Here is a 14,067-nt window from a genome sequence, read left to right on the forward strand (position 1 = left end):
TTTTAACCAATAAACAACGCCTTTATTTTAGTTAGTTTTATTAAAGTGTTCAAAATCCTGTGGGATGAGCTTCTTTTCCTTTCAATGAAAGAGAGAGATTATATATTTCCCCCCGCTTTTTTTTTTTTTTTTTTTTTTAACATCTGCCAGAATGTGTTCTGGGTAATAATGACAGTGCTTCCTTTTACAGGTAGAGGGCAGACTGTCAAAATGAGAACTTTGCACATTATAAAAGGAACCACATTTTCAGTATTTAACAAGAATCGGGTCAGGTGTAACAGGTAACCATATAACAAACTTGACTGTGAATGTCACCCCCTTATTTTCAACTTGTAATGCCAACTAAGGAGCCAGTTCACTGTGTAGGCTTTTCCATTTTCATTCCTCATGACTCATCCTTGAGGTGCACATCAAATGTTCCCATTTCACTTCCTTCTGCAGACACCATAGCGTATTAAAAACACGACAAAGATGGCCCAACTCACACACTTCATTTGTGTTCATAAAAGGACCTTTTTATTTTATCGTTTCCCACAGATACACAGCGTACTGCTGTTCATTTTCCATTATTCACGTCATACAAGTCAGGAGCGGGTTAACAGTACGGTTTTACAGCTCTAATAAAGCACACAGTACTGTGTTATTGATGCAGCAGTACTTACAACAAAAAGCTTTTAGTAGGATCAGTGATGAACAGGAATAGATAGCTGAGAAAGGATTTAAAGAGGTTTAACAGCACTGTGAGCAAACACATATATAACTGCTTCTATTTCTCATGCAAATAATTGTATCATTACTACAACAAAGTAAGAGTGGAAGTGTTTTCATTTTTTTTTATCCTCTCAGCGGAACTGAAGTGGACTCACACGCAGACCAATCACGTCCTTGCCGATCTCCGTCGCCTAGAAAAAGAGGAAACATTAAAAATTAGTGGGTGGGGGGGGGGGGGGGGGGGGTGGTAGTTATAGCAGAGATGGGCATTTAAATAAATAAAAAGGAAGAGTGAAGGCAGCATATTTAATGATATAAAAATAGAAGCAAGAGCTTAGAAGTGGTTAATAAAATTTCTGCTACTTTGTCATGACAACCACATCTGAAGATTTGAAAAGGTTTCCACTCACTAAGCTGAAAGTGAACTTGACTGATAGTATTGCCTTTTTTCTTGCAAATCTTCAACAGATATTACTGTATTAATATTATTTATTAATAATTATTGTTATTATTATTAGCCCTTATTCCCTGACTGAAGAGAAAATACCTTCAAACATAAACAATTTACCAGGTGTTCTCATTAAAGATGGTTACAGTTTCAGATCTGAGTGATCAAGAAACTTGAGCATTCAGACCAAATGTTCTCTCCTTTACTAAATGATGGTCCCTAAAATTTTATATACACATTTGTTTGGTCTACCTGTGTGACCCTGCAGATCTGGCCTTTGTAAGGGGGGCAGTAGCAGGCTCCAGACAGAGGGCACTTCTCAACGGGGCGTCCGCGGTACAGGGGAACGTAAGAGGCAGCGCACAGGTCAAATGGATTGTGGGGGTCGTAGTTCAACTGGTGGGCGTCTGTCAAGTTCTTCTCACAGGCTGCCAAAATCTTGCGAGTCTAAAGAAGGAAATATTTTTGCAAAGGAGATGATGGCAAGAGAATGACACCAGCACAATAAAGGCCATCTAATAAAGACAATTATAAAATAAAAAAATAAGTTATGAGTGATGAACAACTAACCTGCTGTGCAACATCTGGCTTGGGCCCAAGTTCGAGGAGACGTCGTGCGAAGCCTGCAGCTGTCTTAAAGTTACGCAGTTTGAAGAAGAGGTTCAAAGCTGTGCGCAACACTAACACCATGTGGACTGGCTGGAGATTACAGTGGGTGAAGTAAGCAGCCATCTGCAAGGAAAACAAACATTTTTTTTGAACATTTTCATCATGCTTTGGTGATTTTTTTGTGTGAATCAGTGAAAGCTTCATTGTGTTTTTTTTTACCTCACACAACCTCTTCTGCTGTTCCAAAGTGTCTTTAGGCAGCTTCTTCCTCTCAGTCTCCATGGTCAGACCCACTATGTACTCTCTGCATATTGTAATCAGCTGCTGAGCCTAAAACACATACAACCCAGTTAAGTATCTGAGCACATATAAATGTGTATCAGCATGTCAACAAAATTAGTTTATCTGAAAGCCACAGGAGCCATGAGGATCATACAGGCAAGCTTATTAGGTCCATTACAAATGGATTTTAGAGATTAAACAGATCAGGTTCAAGGCATGCTTGTTGCTTACCTCTGCAATCTCCTGTTTGTTATCAACCACCAGCAGGGGTACAGACAGAAGGATGACTCTGAAGCGCTCAACGGCGTCCTCAAATCGTCCAGCTGTGGTCAGCTGGTAGCACTGCTGCAGGCGGGAGATGAGATCAGAGAGACGCAGGCCCACAGCAGGCAGCCCCTGCTTTGCCCCACAGTCCTGAGAAGAAAATCAAAGATAAAAAAAGTCATTTTCTATTTTGTGGACTCAATTAGAAACTATGAAGAAAAGGAGCAGATATATCAATAAAAAATACATCCACCAAATAGACAGCTGTACCTTCCAGTTCCTTTGTGGGTGCCCACGCAGGCAGGGCAGGGACGGCAGCCCCAGGTAAGATGTGCGTCCTCTGGACAGAGTCTGCATGAAAAGCGACTTATAGGGGCCAAAGTCCACAACTCCAACCTGGTCGTGGAGCAGCTATGGTAGAAACAAGCAACAGTAATTAACCATTTATGCCTTCCTTTTTAAACGATGATATATGTTATCAAAGGGAACCAAAAATAAATAAACTGTGTTGGAAAACACTATGAGCGGACCCTCATTGCAGTTTCAAAGGAGCCGGCCAGGATATGATCCACTGGCAGCTGGGAATTGTTGCACCACATCTGGGTTGGACTTGTGCCCTTGGTTGGTGGGACAAAGAAGCCGTCCTCTGTTCCTCCACCTGCACCAACTGGTACATCCTGTTGATTGGTGTAAAGATAGTATAAAGTACTCAGCTTTATGTTCTTTTCACATTTAATATGCGAATTTTTCTCTCTCTCACCAGCTCTGGAGGAAGATCCAGGTCTTCCTCAACATCCCATCCTCCTCCTTCCTCTTTCCCCAATCCTTCCTCTCCTAATCCTTCCGGAGCATCCACAAAGCCATCTGTGAAGAAGAGAGGGAAAGATACACATTTAATATTTTTAGGCTCAAGCAGTACACTGAAAGTTTGAAAAAAGAAAAGAAAAAAATAGAAAATGATTTGTTAAAATCAGTCGGAATTTACCTTCATCCAGCTGAAGCTCAGCATCATCTCCCCAGCCCTCGCCTCCTGAAGTATCCATGTCCAAGTCGGCAGCCATCTGACCAGCTTTCCCTACAACAGGTGAACAACAGGTGCCCATATTAAATCCCACACGTTTCTACAATTACTTCATCTTTGAATTCCTTTAAAAAAAAGCAACACTGTTGCATATTAGAAAGATATTTAAAAAAAAAACAAAAAAACAAAAAAAAACAAACAACCAGCTGTTTTAAAAGCAATCCAAGTCCAGGCAGAAAACTCAGCTCAGACCATGGACGTGAGTCTTTGGATATCTGGATCCAGATTGTATTGTGATATTTTCTTGAGATCATCAAAGGGATATCTCAGTTTTTCTTATTTAAATCTGGTATGTATTTGCAAAGATATGTCAAACATTATCCTATCTAGCAATGCTAAAGAATCGTTCCAAATATTCATCAGCTGATCACTTTCAGGTTGGGCCAAGTTGCACCTCTAATAAGGTTTTGCTCCATATGCAACTTTTGACTAACCTGCTAACAAACAGACAAAACCCAACCAATCACATAACCTTGTTCGGAATTAAGTATTAAGTGTCTCCATTCTTGGTTCCATTTGAACAAAGTTAACATGGATGAAACTTTAAAGTATTATGTTCCTTTTCAGTCCATCGTGGCTCTTGACTTACCCTTTGCTGCAATAGCTCCCTCAAAGAAGCCCTTTGAGACGGTGAGCAGAGGCCAGTTAGTGTCTAGAGGGTTGATGGGTGGAGGTGGCTGCAACAGCTGTGCATTAGGATCAACCTCTGGCACCTAAAAGTTACATAATAAACCATTTTTAAATTAAAATTAAGCAATAATTATGTTATTTATCAACATGAATTACTGTATTGTTAAAAAAAAAATACATATTAGGTTCACTGCTTCTGCATGTTATTGTTTCCCATAATTTGTGTAGGAAGAATGTTTTGTGAACACACCGTCTCCTTTTCTGGGTCAAACGTCTCTTTTAGTGCCTCAGCCTCTTCATCCAACCCGTGTGTGGCTGCAGTCAGGTAGGCCAGAGACTCTGCAAGCATGCACACAAACAATTTTGCATGATAACTTGTCATTTTACTGCCATAAAGGCTGGCAAACAAAATACGACAGAATATGAGTGAATGTTGACAAATTAACTCACTTTGTCCACAGTTCTTCAATATTCTAACCCTTTCGCTGACGTCTCCCAGGTAGAGTGCTGCCTGGTAGTGACCGCTCATGTCCTTTCTGATCTCAGCTACACAGACAACACAGCCATTAGAAATACTGAAAGAGAACATACACACCTTTGCAACATGTAACATAAAGAATAGACATCCTCACTCACCAATCTTCATCATCTTGCGTAGCTTGGCCAAGTTACCAGTGATGAGGTAGAGGAAGGTGAGCTTGTCAAAGTTCTTGGTCCTCTGATAGCACATTTCCACGACCTGGTGGTGACCCTGCAGCAGTGCTGCCTCACCCAGACGCTCCCAGCAGCTGCGCTCATCCAGGGCTTTGGCTGCTTCCAGAGCCACCTGGAAGTACAGAGATGAGATTTTTAATTTTGCACACAGATCTCGGTCTCACTGTGATTTGATTAGAGCTCATCATGCACAAGACTTCCATCCTTATCTTAAAAAAATGATAGAATAGGTACAGCAGTCTTTGAGTACTGCTGCCAGCTCACCTCGATGTTCCCACACTCCAGAGCCAGGCTAAAGCGCGTCTTCTCATCTTTGACGAAGTGCAGTGCTACCTCGGGGTAGCCCTTCTTCTGCAGATAGGCAATGATGGACTGACCTACCAGTTTGGCATTGCGCACCATGTGGAGCACCTGAAGAGTAACAGGAATGATCTCAGAATTAGGAATCAAATGATTCCTGGCAAAAATGTAATGCTGTTTAATATGAAACTCAGATTATCACTGCACAGTTCTGGTGTTTAATCTCCTTAAATATACTCAGATTATCACTTCAAGGACACCACCCTTAAGAACCGACCTCATCATATTTGCGATTGACCAGGGCCAGTTTGAAGCGGTACTCTGTGGGGTCGATGGTGAGCACACGGGGCCTGCACTCCCTGTCCAGGCAATAAACGCTGTTGCCTCTCACGCGGGTCACATAGATGGGCAGGTCCAGGGTCCTGATGATGCCATGATCACTACAGGAACACAAAGAATATCCTAAGTTAGACATTTTACACTGAACTGATGCTTTCTAACTGTGAAAGATTTGAGCTTTTCTGTCCAGAGAATTTAAAGCAAACAAATTTGTATTTGTCTTTAAAACATAAAGTTGGAGCTTTGTTTTTGCTCAAATCTCTAACTATTCTAAGTCACTGCTGTGCTTATTTTAAAAGACATGTGGGAGCACAACACTATCAAAGAAAACAAGCACTAAGGCAACATTTTAGCTCACAACTTTCTCAGTGACAGCTTATTTTGTTGAAGCTCTACAGGTCTGTGTTAAGAAGTTTCTGTCCCCAGAGACTTGTGCCTGTGGGAATAAATTAACACTGCCTTTTCTAAGCAGCACATACCCAGACGTGAGGGCGTATTTGATGTGGTTGGAAGTGGTGTAGATAAAGACTCCGCTCTCATCCCAGGCTCCACTCTTCACTCTGATGTTCTCGTGAATGTTGCACAGACTTTCCAGTTTACGGTTGCAGATCATAATTGCTGAAGGGAAGGGAAGAAAAAAAAAAGAGAAAAATCAGATTTAGAGCTTCCTTTGAGAACCAGCAGAGAAAACTTTCAGGTTTGAATATTTGTTGGTCAAATCTGCAGATATACATCTCATCCACTCACCGTGTTTAGCCAGCAGAGCCACGTGGCTGGTGTCTGCGCTCCACACCACGTACTTGACCTTAGAGATTTTCACGGTGGCCAGGGAGCGTTTCTGCTGCACGTCAAACAGCGTGACGCCATCGGCATCACGCAGCAGCAGTGAGCCTGTCCCGGCGTAGAAGATCTCCTCACAGCTCGGCACCTGGACTTTCTTCACAATTTCATTCTTCAGATTTTTAATCAGCAGCTGCAATGGAGAAATGAAGAAAGCACTGTGATGAATAATTATAGATTAGGACAAAAAGCAAAGTAAAAAGTTTTCTTCAAATATTTGCAGGCTTCACAAGTCACATAATGGACTCTTGATTGTTTCATTCGGAGATTAACGTGCCAGACTGCCTTTGATCGATCATTTGTAAAGAACAAATGATTTACTGATCAACACTTTCAGTTCTTTTTATAGAATTAACCAACTTTTCAAAAAATCTTTTAAAAAGGGATTTCCTATATATTTCACTGCTTTGTAAACTTTCATATGCACTTACAGAGTGCATACGGTCCAACACAGCAAATCTGTTCCTGGCCACCCAAACGGCTGTCAGACCAGAAGACCTTTTCCCCTCCGGTGCTGGAATTTAAAAAGAAAACGCAGCCTCTTGTTACTTCATTCAAGGAGATACAAACTGGAGGCATATAACATTCAATAAGTAAAGGGAAAAAAAAAACAAATGTTTTTAGAGTGTGAGAAAAAACATAATTAAACTGTTGGGGTTTTTTTTGTTTTTTGTTTGTTTGTTTTTTTACCATCGGGGTTCTGAGAGTCACTTTCTTTGGGAATTGAGTACAGGTCATAGGTGCTGTTCTCCAGGTTGGTTGCTCTCTGCAGGAGGTAAAGAGCATTTCGATAAACAGATGCGAACCAACACACTTAACTGAGCAGTAAGAGATTAATGTGTGCGAGTGCATTTTCACTGAGAGATACTTACAGTGCAGAGCAGGACAGCATTCTCAGCGGGATTATAAGACATGCTGAACACTGGGAACTTAGACCCACTAAGTTAAGGAGAAGGTAAAACAGGTAAAATTGTTATTTTAAACTAGACAGATTTTCATTTAAAAACAAAAAACCCACGAACGACAAAAAACAAGCACTAGCCCATAATTTCTTAGACCAATTTCTTTTTGGTCTAAGAAAGGAATTCTAAGAAATTGCACTCAAAATGCTATCTCATGCACACCACACCTACCTGCGCAGCTGCATAACAGCCGTGTCTTTGCTGCTGTTGAAGTCCAGCTGGCGGAGGAAGCGATCCTTGACGTAGTAAAGCATGTTGCCATGTACGGCGTAGGCTGGACGTTCACGCTCCAGCTTGAACACAATCATACCACTGTCATGACCTTAAGGACACAAAACAAACCATTCGTCAGTGCAAATTTCACACATACACACTGTATTTTTTCCCCTCCTCAGGAAATACATGCTAGACATTTCCTGTTATTAGGCCATGTGAACTTAAGAGAACCATTAAAATCTTCTTTTTTTTTTTTAATTTTCCCTGATATGCAAAGGATCAGCTTCAAAACTAACCAAACAACTACTTTGCAAATTGATGTTTGAACTGTTAATGTTCCTGTTTTGATCAGATCACTGTCAGCACTTACCTGCAGCAAACAGGTTGAGGTTTGGGTGGGCACCCAGCACCCAGAAGCGGTCGTGATCACGGCGGAAGGTCTGTACTCCGGTCCTTTTGGACATGTCCCACACCCGGATGCTCTTGTCCTCAGAGTTGGACAGAATGAGCTCCTGGCGTGGGTGGAAGATGGCACAAGACACGTTGTTGTAGTGCCCACGGCATGTATCGAGCTCCCATGCCTTGGACTCTGAACACAGGTGGGGGGAAAAACAAAAAAAAGGAGAGATAATTAAAGACAAAAAAGAAGCAGAAACATTTACAGCAGGAAACAATTAGTGAAGTAGTCAGCTTAATGAAATACCTACTTCTTGGCACATAACAGAAAAGTCAGGGGTTTTAGCTTCTGTGAACATCAACTTCTAACACTCATGTATAGTCACTCACCATTCATCCTCCAGATCTTCACCTGCCTGTCATCAGCTCCAGACACAATGAGAGGCATGGTGGGGTGGAAGGCTGCCCAGTTGACCCCGCGATCGTGACCCTGAACATAAACATAAGCTCAAGTCACACAGACAGCTGTCATAGCATGGCATCAATCTATATGAAACTAAACTGTGTTACTCTCCGTGAAGCCATTATAGTACCATTAAATAATTAATATATCACACAGAAACCATAAAATAGTACATTAAAACAAAACCCAAGCAATGTAGTTTTATTACCTATAACTGAATATTTCTGACCTTAAGTCATAATCACATACCCCTAAAAAAACAAAAAAAACAAACAAAAAAAACCAAACAACCCACAGATTCAACTGCCAGCTCGGGCTAAAAGCTGGTGTTTTCCACAGACAGAACTGCATCATGGACTTTTTTGATGATTTGAAGAAACCTCATTAATGCTAATTAATCATTAAAAAACAAACAAACAGGAAATCCAAACAATATGTGAGCGGAAGACTACAAACTGACATTTCCCTGTAATGAGATACCAGGAACATATGAAGGCTCCCTCACTGGTAACCTTTAAAGGCTGATTCACTCAAATGACCACAACGTTTACAAAAGCTACAAAGTTGCTTCTCACCTCGAGGACGTGTTTAACAACAGCATCAGAGGCACCAAACAAATCAACACCAGAGATGCCGCGCACCTCTGTCTCCACAGCACCTGGAGACAGGTTCTTCTTCCTCAAACCTGGAACCATCAGAGAGCACCGCGTGCAAAGGGGGGAGCCATAACCAAATTAGACAGGGCACAATAGAGGATCGGAACATGGGAAAAACAAGATACACATTATTTAGATATCAAATTTGGAGAATCATCATTGGAGAAGAGAGGCCACAAAAGGGGGGTTTAAAAAACAGAGCGCACTTTTGTACTACTGAACACACACACAGGTTTGAAACACACCAACACAACCTCTGCTTTCTCATTGACTGCCAGCTTGAGTCTGGAAACAATCATTCCTGCAACAGTGCTTTGATTGGTTTAATTAATCATCAGATTACAGAAGAAACCGGAGTAACTTGTGATTTGGATGGATAGCAGAGCAAGGTAGCTGATTATTTCAGAGACTCAGCAAAATCAGGAAATGAAAAAAGATGGAGAAAACACAGCTTGTATTCATGATTCTTGCCTGTTAAAACAATGTGGTGAGCAGATAGTACAACAGCACAGAGAGAGATGACATGGGAAACAGAAATGACACTAGGAACCCATGTGCAGGTGTGGATGTTTCCAGGGAGAGCATGGGATAAGGAGGACACAGGGAGTGCGTGGACTTGGCTGATGGAGGTGGAGTGGGTGGTAGCTAGCATTGTAAAGGTGAGCCTCGATGGGGCGTTGAGTATCAGGACTATGAGTCTTGGAGTTTGCTTTCTTAAAGGCTCATGCACATTTCAGTCACAATGTTTAAATGACGTGCAGTTAGTATAGTCTGAAATGCCACAATTACTGGTTAGGAATGAGGATGACAACAATAAGTTGCAATGACTACAGGAAATATAAACCTGTAGTATATTTCATGTTATTTTTTTAATAGTAGAGCCAGTCGTGCAAATGTCATAGGCCATATAGAAATATGGGACAGCCAGAAAGTTTAAGTGTATAAAAAAGATTAACTCTTTTTTAACCAATTAATGTTTTTTGGATGCAAAAGCAGTATGGATTTTCTATATTGTGAGTATGAGTGCAAAGTGACCCCCTTAAAGCTAAACTTTAAACTTACTATGTATTTATCATAAAAAAATGAAAACACATGCTGCAGTTAAGTCATGTGATAGACAAGTTAGAAAAAAAAAAAAAGTACAAATGGATGCAACCATGCTCAAGTTAAATGACATAAACCCAGGATTGGTGAATGTTAGAACTTATGCATGTTCACATGAAAGGAAATGAAAGCAAATGAGTGCAGTTAATCTAAAGACAAGAAACAGGAGAAAGAAAAATGACAAGATTTTTACAGCATGCACAGGCACAGAAACACCTCTCCAATTATCCATCCATGTGGATTTTATCCTTTCACTGTGTATCTAACCCAGAGGTGGGCAACTCCAGGCCTCGAGGGCCGGTGTCCCTGCAGGTTTTAGATGTGTCCTTGAACCAACACAGCTGATTTAAATGGCTAAATTAGCTCCTCACCATGTCCTGAAGTTCTCCAGAGGCCTGGTAACGAACTAATCTTGTGATACAGGTGTGTTGACCCAAGGTGAGATCTAAAACCTGCAGGACACCGGCCCTCTGGGCCTGAAATTGCCCACCCCGATCTAACCTGTAAGGCCTTTCTCCTTTCAGAGCTTTTATTTACAGTGTTGTATTAAAATAATAAAAAAATAGCACACCATAAATTTGTTCCACTGCATCTAACTCTCTTACCATCTATCAAAAGAGAGGTGTTTCTGCAAACAGCCCACAGAGTTTTATCCTCTACAAGTTAGAGAGGAAGAAGAGGTTTAGGACTTCACTTCGGTCCTGCTCCTGTTTTCTTCCTCCTCATCTGTACCACTCTGCTCCCAACCCCTCCCCCAAAACCCAGCCCGCTGTCCTCTGGTCGGCCATCCCCAGGCCCTCACCGGAGATATCCCACACTCGCACAGTCTGGTCCAAACTGCCCGACACCACCAGGTCCTCAGATGGGTGGAACTGGGCACACATCACGTAGTGATTATGGCCAGTCAGCACACTGCAGAGAAGAAAGAAATAGGAAACATAAGAAATCAGGGCAGACCACTCATTTTCATTATTGTAAATTTTAACAATTTTCATTCTTCTGTTTATTTAAAATCTCAATTAAACATCCTAACTATGTGCAAGTTGTGAGAAACAACAGTTTAAACTTTACACAGTGTCTTACCAGACACACGTCCTGGACTGCCAGTTCCAAATGCGAATCGTCTGATCATCTGAAGCACTCAGAATCCAGGGGTACTCCTACAGGCAAGGTGACAATTAATGTAATAACTTAAGTCTAAATTGTTCTAACATAAAATACAAAAACACCCAAAAACAGAAAGAAGTACTAATCCAGTGGGGTGACAATATAAAGGAAAACCCCTTAAAGACAAAGTGTTTACCATAATATGTAGTACTGTACTGAATCCCAGCTTTAGTGTTGTTTACATTTGTACAGTGCTCCACCATCACAAATACAACTAATGATTTCTATCTTGGACTTGGAGACAACATATCTTAAATGATGGGCTAAGATCTGGTGACTGGAAAAGCCATAACATACAAGTTGCATAATTTAATCTAATCCAGATTGGTGGAGGCCATTCTGGAAGAGAGCACTTCACAGGATAAAAGGTGATAATTTTGTATACCTCCATTGATTTGGACAAGTAGTTCAAAATATGAGAGTCACTGTGGGAGTCAAAGGTTCAAGGTTTTCCTATAATTTGTCACTTGTCCATTTTCTATGTTAAAACGGCAGGACAACTCACATGGTGAAAGAAGGTGGTTCTGATGTAGTCAAGATGCCCAAGGAGGGTGAAGAGACAGCGCCTCAGCTTGTAGTTCCACACCTGTACACAACAAGAATATTTACTCAGCTCTCACCTAGGTTTCATATTACAGTAGTGCATTAAGACATGGCAGCACCTTTGACGTTTAGGCAAAATATTAGAAATCCTGAGTATGAGATACTGCCTCAAACCAAATAAATACAAAAATAAGCACTTGAACAACATTTATCCAGCTTCATGACATTTAATGAGAGTCTTGATGCCACAGCAGTCCCACCTTGATTTTGTAGTCATCTCCTCCAGACACAAACAGTGGCTGCTGCTTGTGGAAATCAATCCCTCTTACAGGCCCTGATGTGAGATACCACATTAAAATCACACCTCATTTCCATTAATAACACAGTTTGTAAGCTAAAGCAGCGTACTCCAGCTAAAACACCGTCTTACCGTCATGCTCATCGAATTTGTCAATAAGTGTACACATCCGATAGTCCCACAGCTGGATGACTCCGTTGTGCAAACTTGCAAGAACCCACGGCCGTTTGGGATGGAAGCTCAGGCCTGAAATGTAAAACAGCTCATCAGAGCTCTTACAGAAGAGGCTATTACACTTCAGACGACCAGCATCATCCTAATTTACAGCGGCTTTTTAAACATGCAAAGTGATGTTAGCCGGACAGCTAATTTACAGCGGCTTTTTAAACATGCAAAGTGATGTTAGCCGGACAGCTAAGGACACGTACAACTACTGTCCATTTATCGCTACATCTGAATAAGACATAATAAAGACAAATTAGTTACAGACAGTCGGAGAAAAAATCTATTTAAAAACAAGAATAACGAGAGAATTCTGGCTGAATAATCAACCGAGGACGATAACGTCAACTAGCTAACGTTAGCTTCTTTGCTAATAAGTAGCTAGCAGACTCTTACCTTTGACACGGGCCGACTTCGTTTCAAATTTTGTTAACATCGTTACTGGTGAACCGCAAAGCTCTTCTTTTTAATGCTGAGACAAAACTCAGTCAGAGCAAATAATTAAAAAGGACGAAACTTTGCAGATTGGTTGAATCAAGCAGCCTGACCACCTTCGCCCATTTAGTTGATTCTCCTTTTTCCTGACACGTAGTCCGTTTTGTCTTCCGGTTTTGAACAATAAAGTTTTGCGACGAAAATCTGACGCAGAAAGTTCCACGGCAGCGGCGCGTAGAAATGTAACCCATAGACAAGACATCCGCGACTAAATGCCGTCATAAAAAATCTAATCTGTAAATTGCTAAGCACTTCCTAGACGTACGAAATAAGTATACGGACTCGGATAAAGAGTCATTAGCTTCTTTAATAAAGCGGTAAAAATCTAAGAGACAAAGAGGTTATTCTTTAAAATGTCAATGTCATGAACTCGCAAATTGTATGAGATTAAAGTGACAAATTTACAATTAAAAGAACTTAATACGTATTGATCAATACATTGATTTGTTTTCTTCCTAAACAATTATAAAATTCCTTATTTCTAAAACCGACTGCAAGTAATAATTTGATGACGTCATCTGCTGCAGACACGATACGTGGCACGCGGGGGCGCCTGTAGTGTGAAGTAATGCATTTCCACTGGATTACAAAAAAAACCCCAAAAAGCAAAAAAAAAAAAAAAAAAAAAAAATCAATAATCTAGGATTGCTACGAAAAGAAAGTGGACTTCTACACATTTTTTTCCTTTTTAAACGTCTCAAAATACAGTTGTGATCAGAAGTTTACACACACTTATTCATAGGCATGAATATCGTGATAATTTGGGGCTTTTAGTGATTTCTTCGACCTGTTCTTTTTCCAGGTTTGGCTGATAGGACATCATACATCTTTAATGACTTTAAAAAACAGTCAGAATAATTCTTACTGGATATTTGACAACTCTTATTGTCAGACTTGGTAGAATTCATTTATAGTGACTGGTTTCATAATCATAGTCTACAGATTTTGAGGTCAGGGCTTTGAGAAGGCCATTCCACTGTCCTGTTGGAAGATCCAACCATGTTTCAAGTTTCAAATGTGTAGCTGTTGATTTGAGGTAACATTAAAGAATTTAGAAGTAATTCTCTTTCTTCATTTTTCCATCCACTTTGTCCAGTGTACTCATACCATTAGCAGCAAAAAGCCCCAGAGTATGATACTATGATACTACTTTTGTCATGTTAAAGACATTGTGAAAGAAGCCATTAAAAGCCCCAAATTACAGTGACATGTTCAAAATGAGTGTATATGAATTTATTATTTATTAATTATTTATTACTTGAGGATTTAAATTTGAAAAATCCTTTTACTTCATTTACTGCAGAATTTCTCCAGTAATGCAGCATAT

General features: G+C 40.5%; 1 protein-coding gene across 1 annotated transcript; it reads right to left on the reverse strand.

Annotated features, from left to right (window-relative positions):
* Positions 1 to 493: 493 nt before the first annotated feature.
* copa (COPI coat complex subunit alpha) lies at positions 494 to 12,865 on the reverse strand. The gene is made up of 30 exons (XM_026149624.2): positions 12,642 to 12,865; positions 12,156 to 12,269; positions 11,986 to 12,059; positions 11,688 to 11,768; positions 11,099 to 11,175; positions 10,818 to 10,927; positions 8,831 to 8,940; positions 8,183 to 8,282; positions 7,767 to 7,985; positions 7,352 to 7,502; positions 7,091 to 7,157; positions 6,909 to 6,984; positions 6,650 to 6,732; positions 6,126 to 6,351; positions 5,858 to 5,996; positions 5,317 to 5,479; positions 5,004 to 5,150; positions 4,662 to 4,851; positions 4,476 to 4,571; positions 4,276 to 4,364; positions 3,985 to 4,108; positions 3,300 to 3,389; positions 3,075 to 3,178; positions 2,845 to 2,991; positions 2,585 to 2,725; positions 2,282 to 2,464; positions 1,988 to 2,098; positions 1,730 to 1,891; positions 1,412 to 1,606; positions 494 to 902 (listed from the first exon to the last, which is right to left on the reverse strand). Exons 1-30 carry the CDS (start codon positions 12,679 to 12,681, stop codon positions 843 to 845), a joined length of 3,669 nt encoding a protein of 1,222 aa, XP_026005409.1. The 5' UTR covers positions 12,682 to 12,865; the 3' UTR covers positions 494 to 842.
* Between the last annotated feature and the right edge of the window lie 1,202 nt (positions 12,866 to 14,067).

The sequence above is a fragment of the Astatotilapia calliptera genome, chromosome 18, assembly GCF_964374335.1.
Source record: "Astatotilapia calliptera chromosome 18, fAstCal68.1, whole genome shotgun sequence".
Taxonomy (NCBI): Eukaryota; Metazoa; Chordata; class Actinopteri; order Cichliformes; family Cichlidae; genus Astatotilapia; species Astatotilapia calliptera.

Coding starts and splice junctions, on each gene's coding strand:
- copa (XM_026149624.2), bottom strand. CDS start 12,681: ATGTTAACAAAATTTGAAACGAAGTCGGCCCGTGTCAAAG. Junction 12,270..12,641: donor GAAGTCGGCCCGTGTCAAAG/GTAAGAGTCTGC, acceptor TTTACATTTCAG/GCCTGAGCTTCCATCCCAAA. Junction 903..1,411: donor AGATCTGCAGGGTCACACAG/GTAGACCAAACA, acceptor CTCTTTTTCTAG/GCGACGGAGATCGGCAAGGA.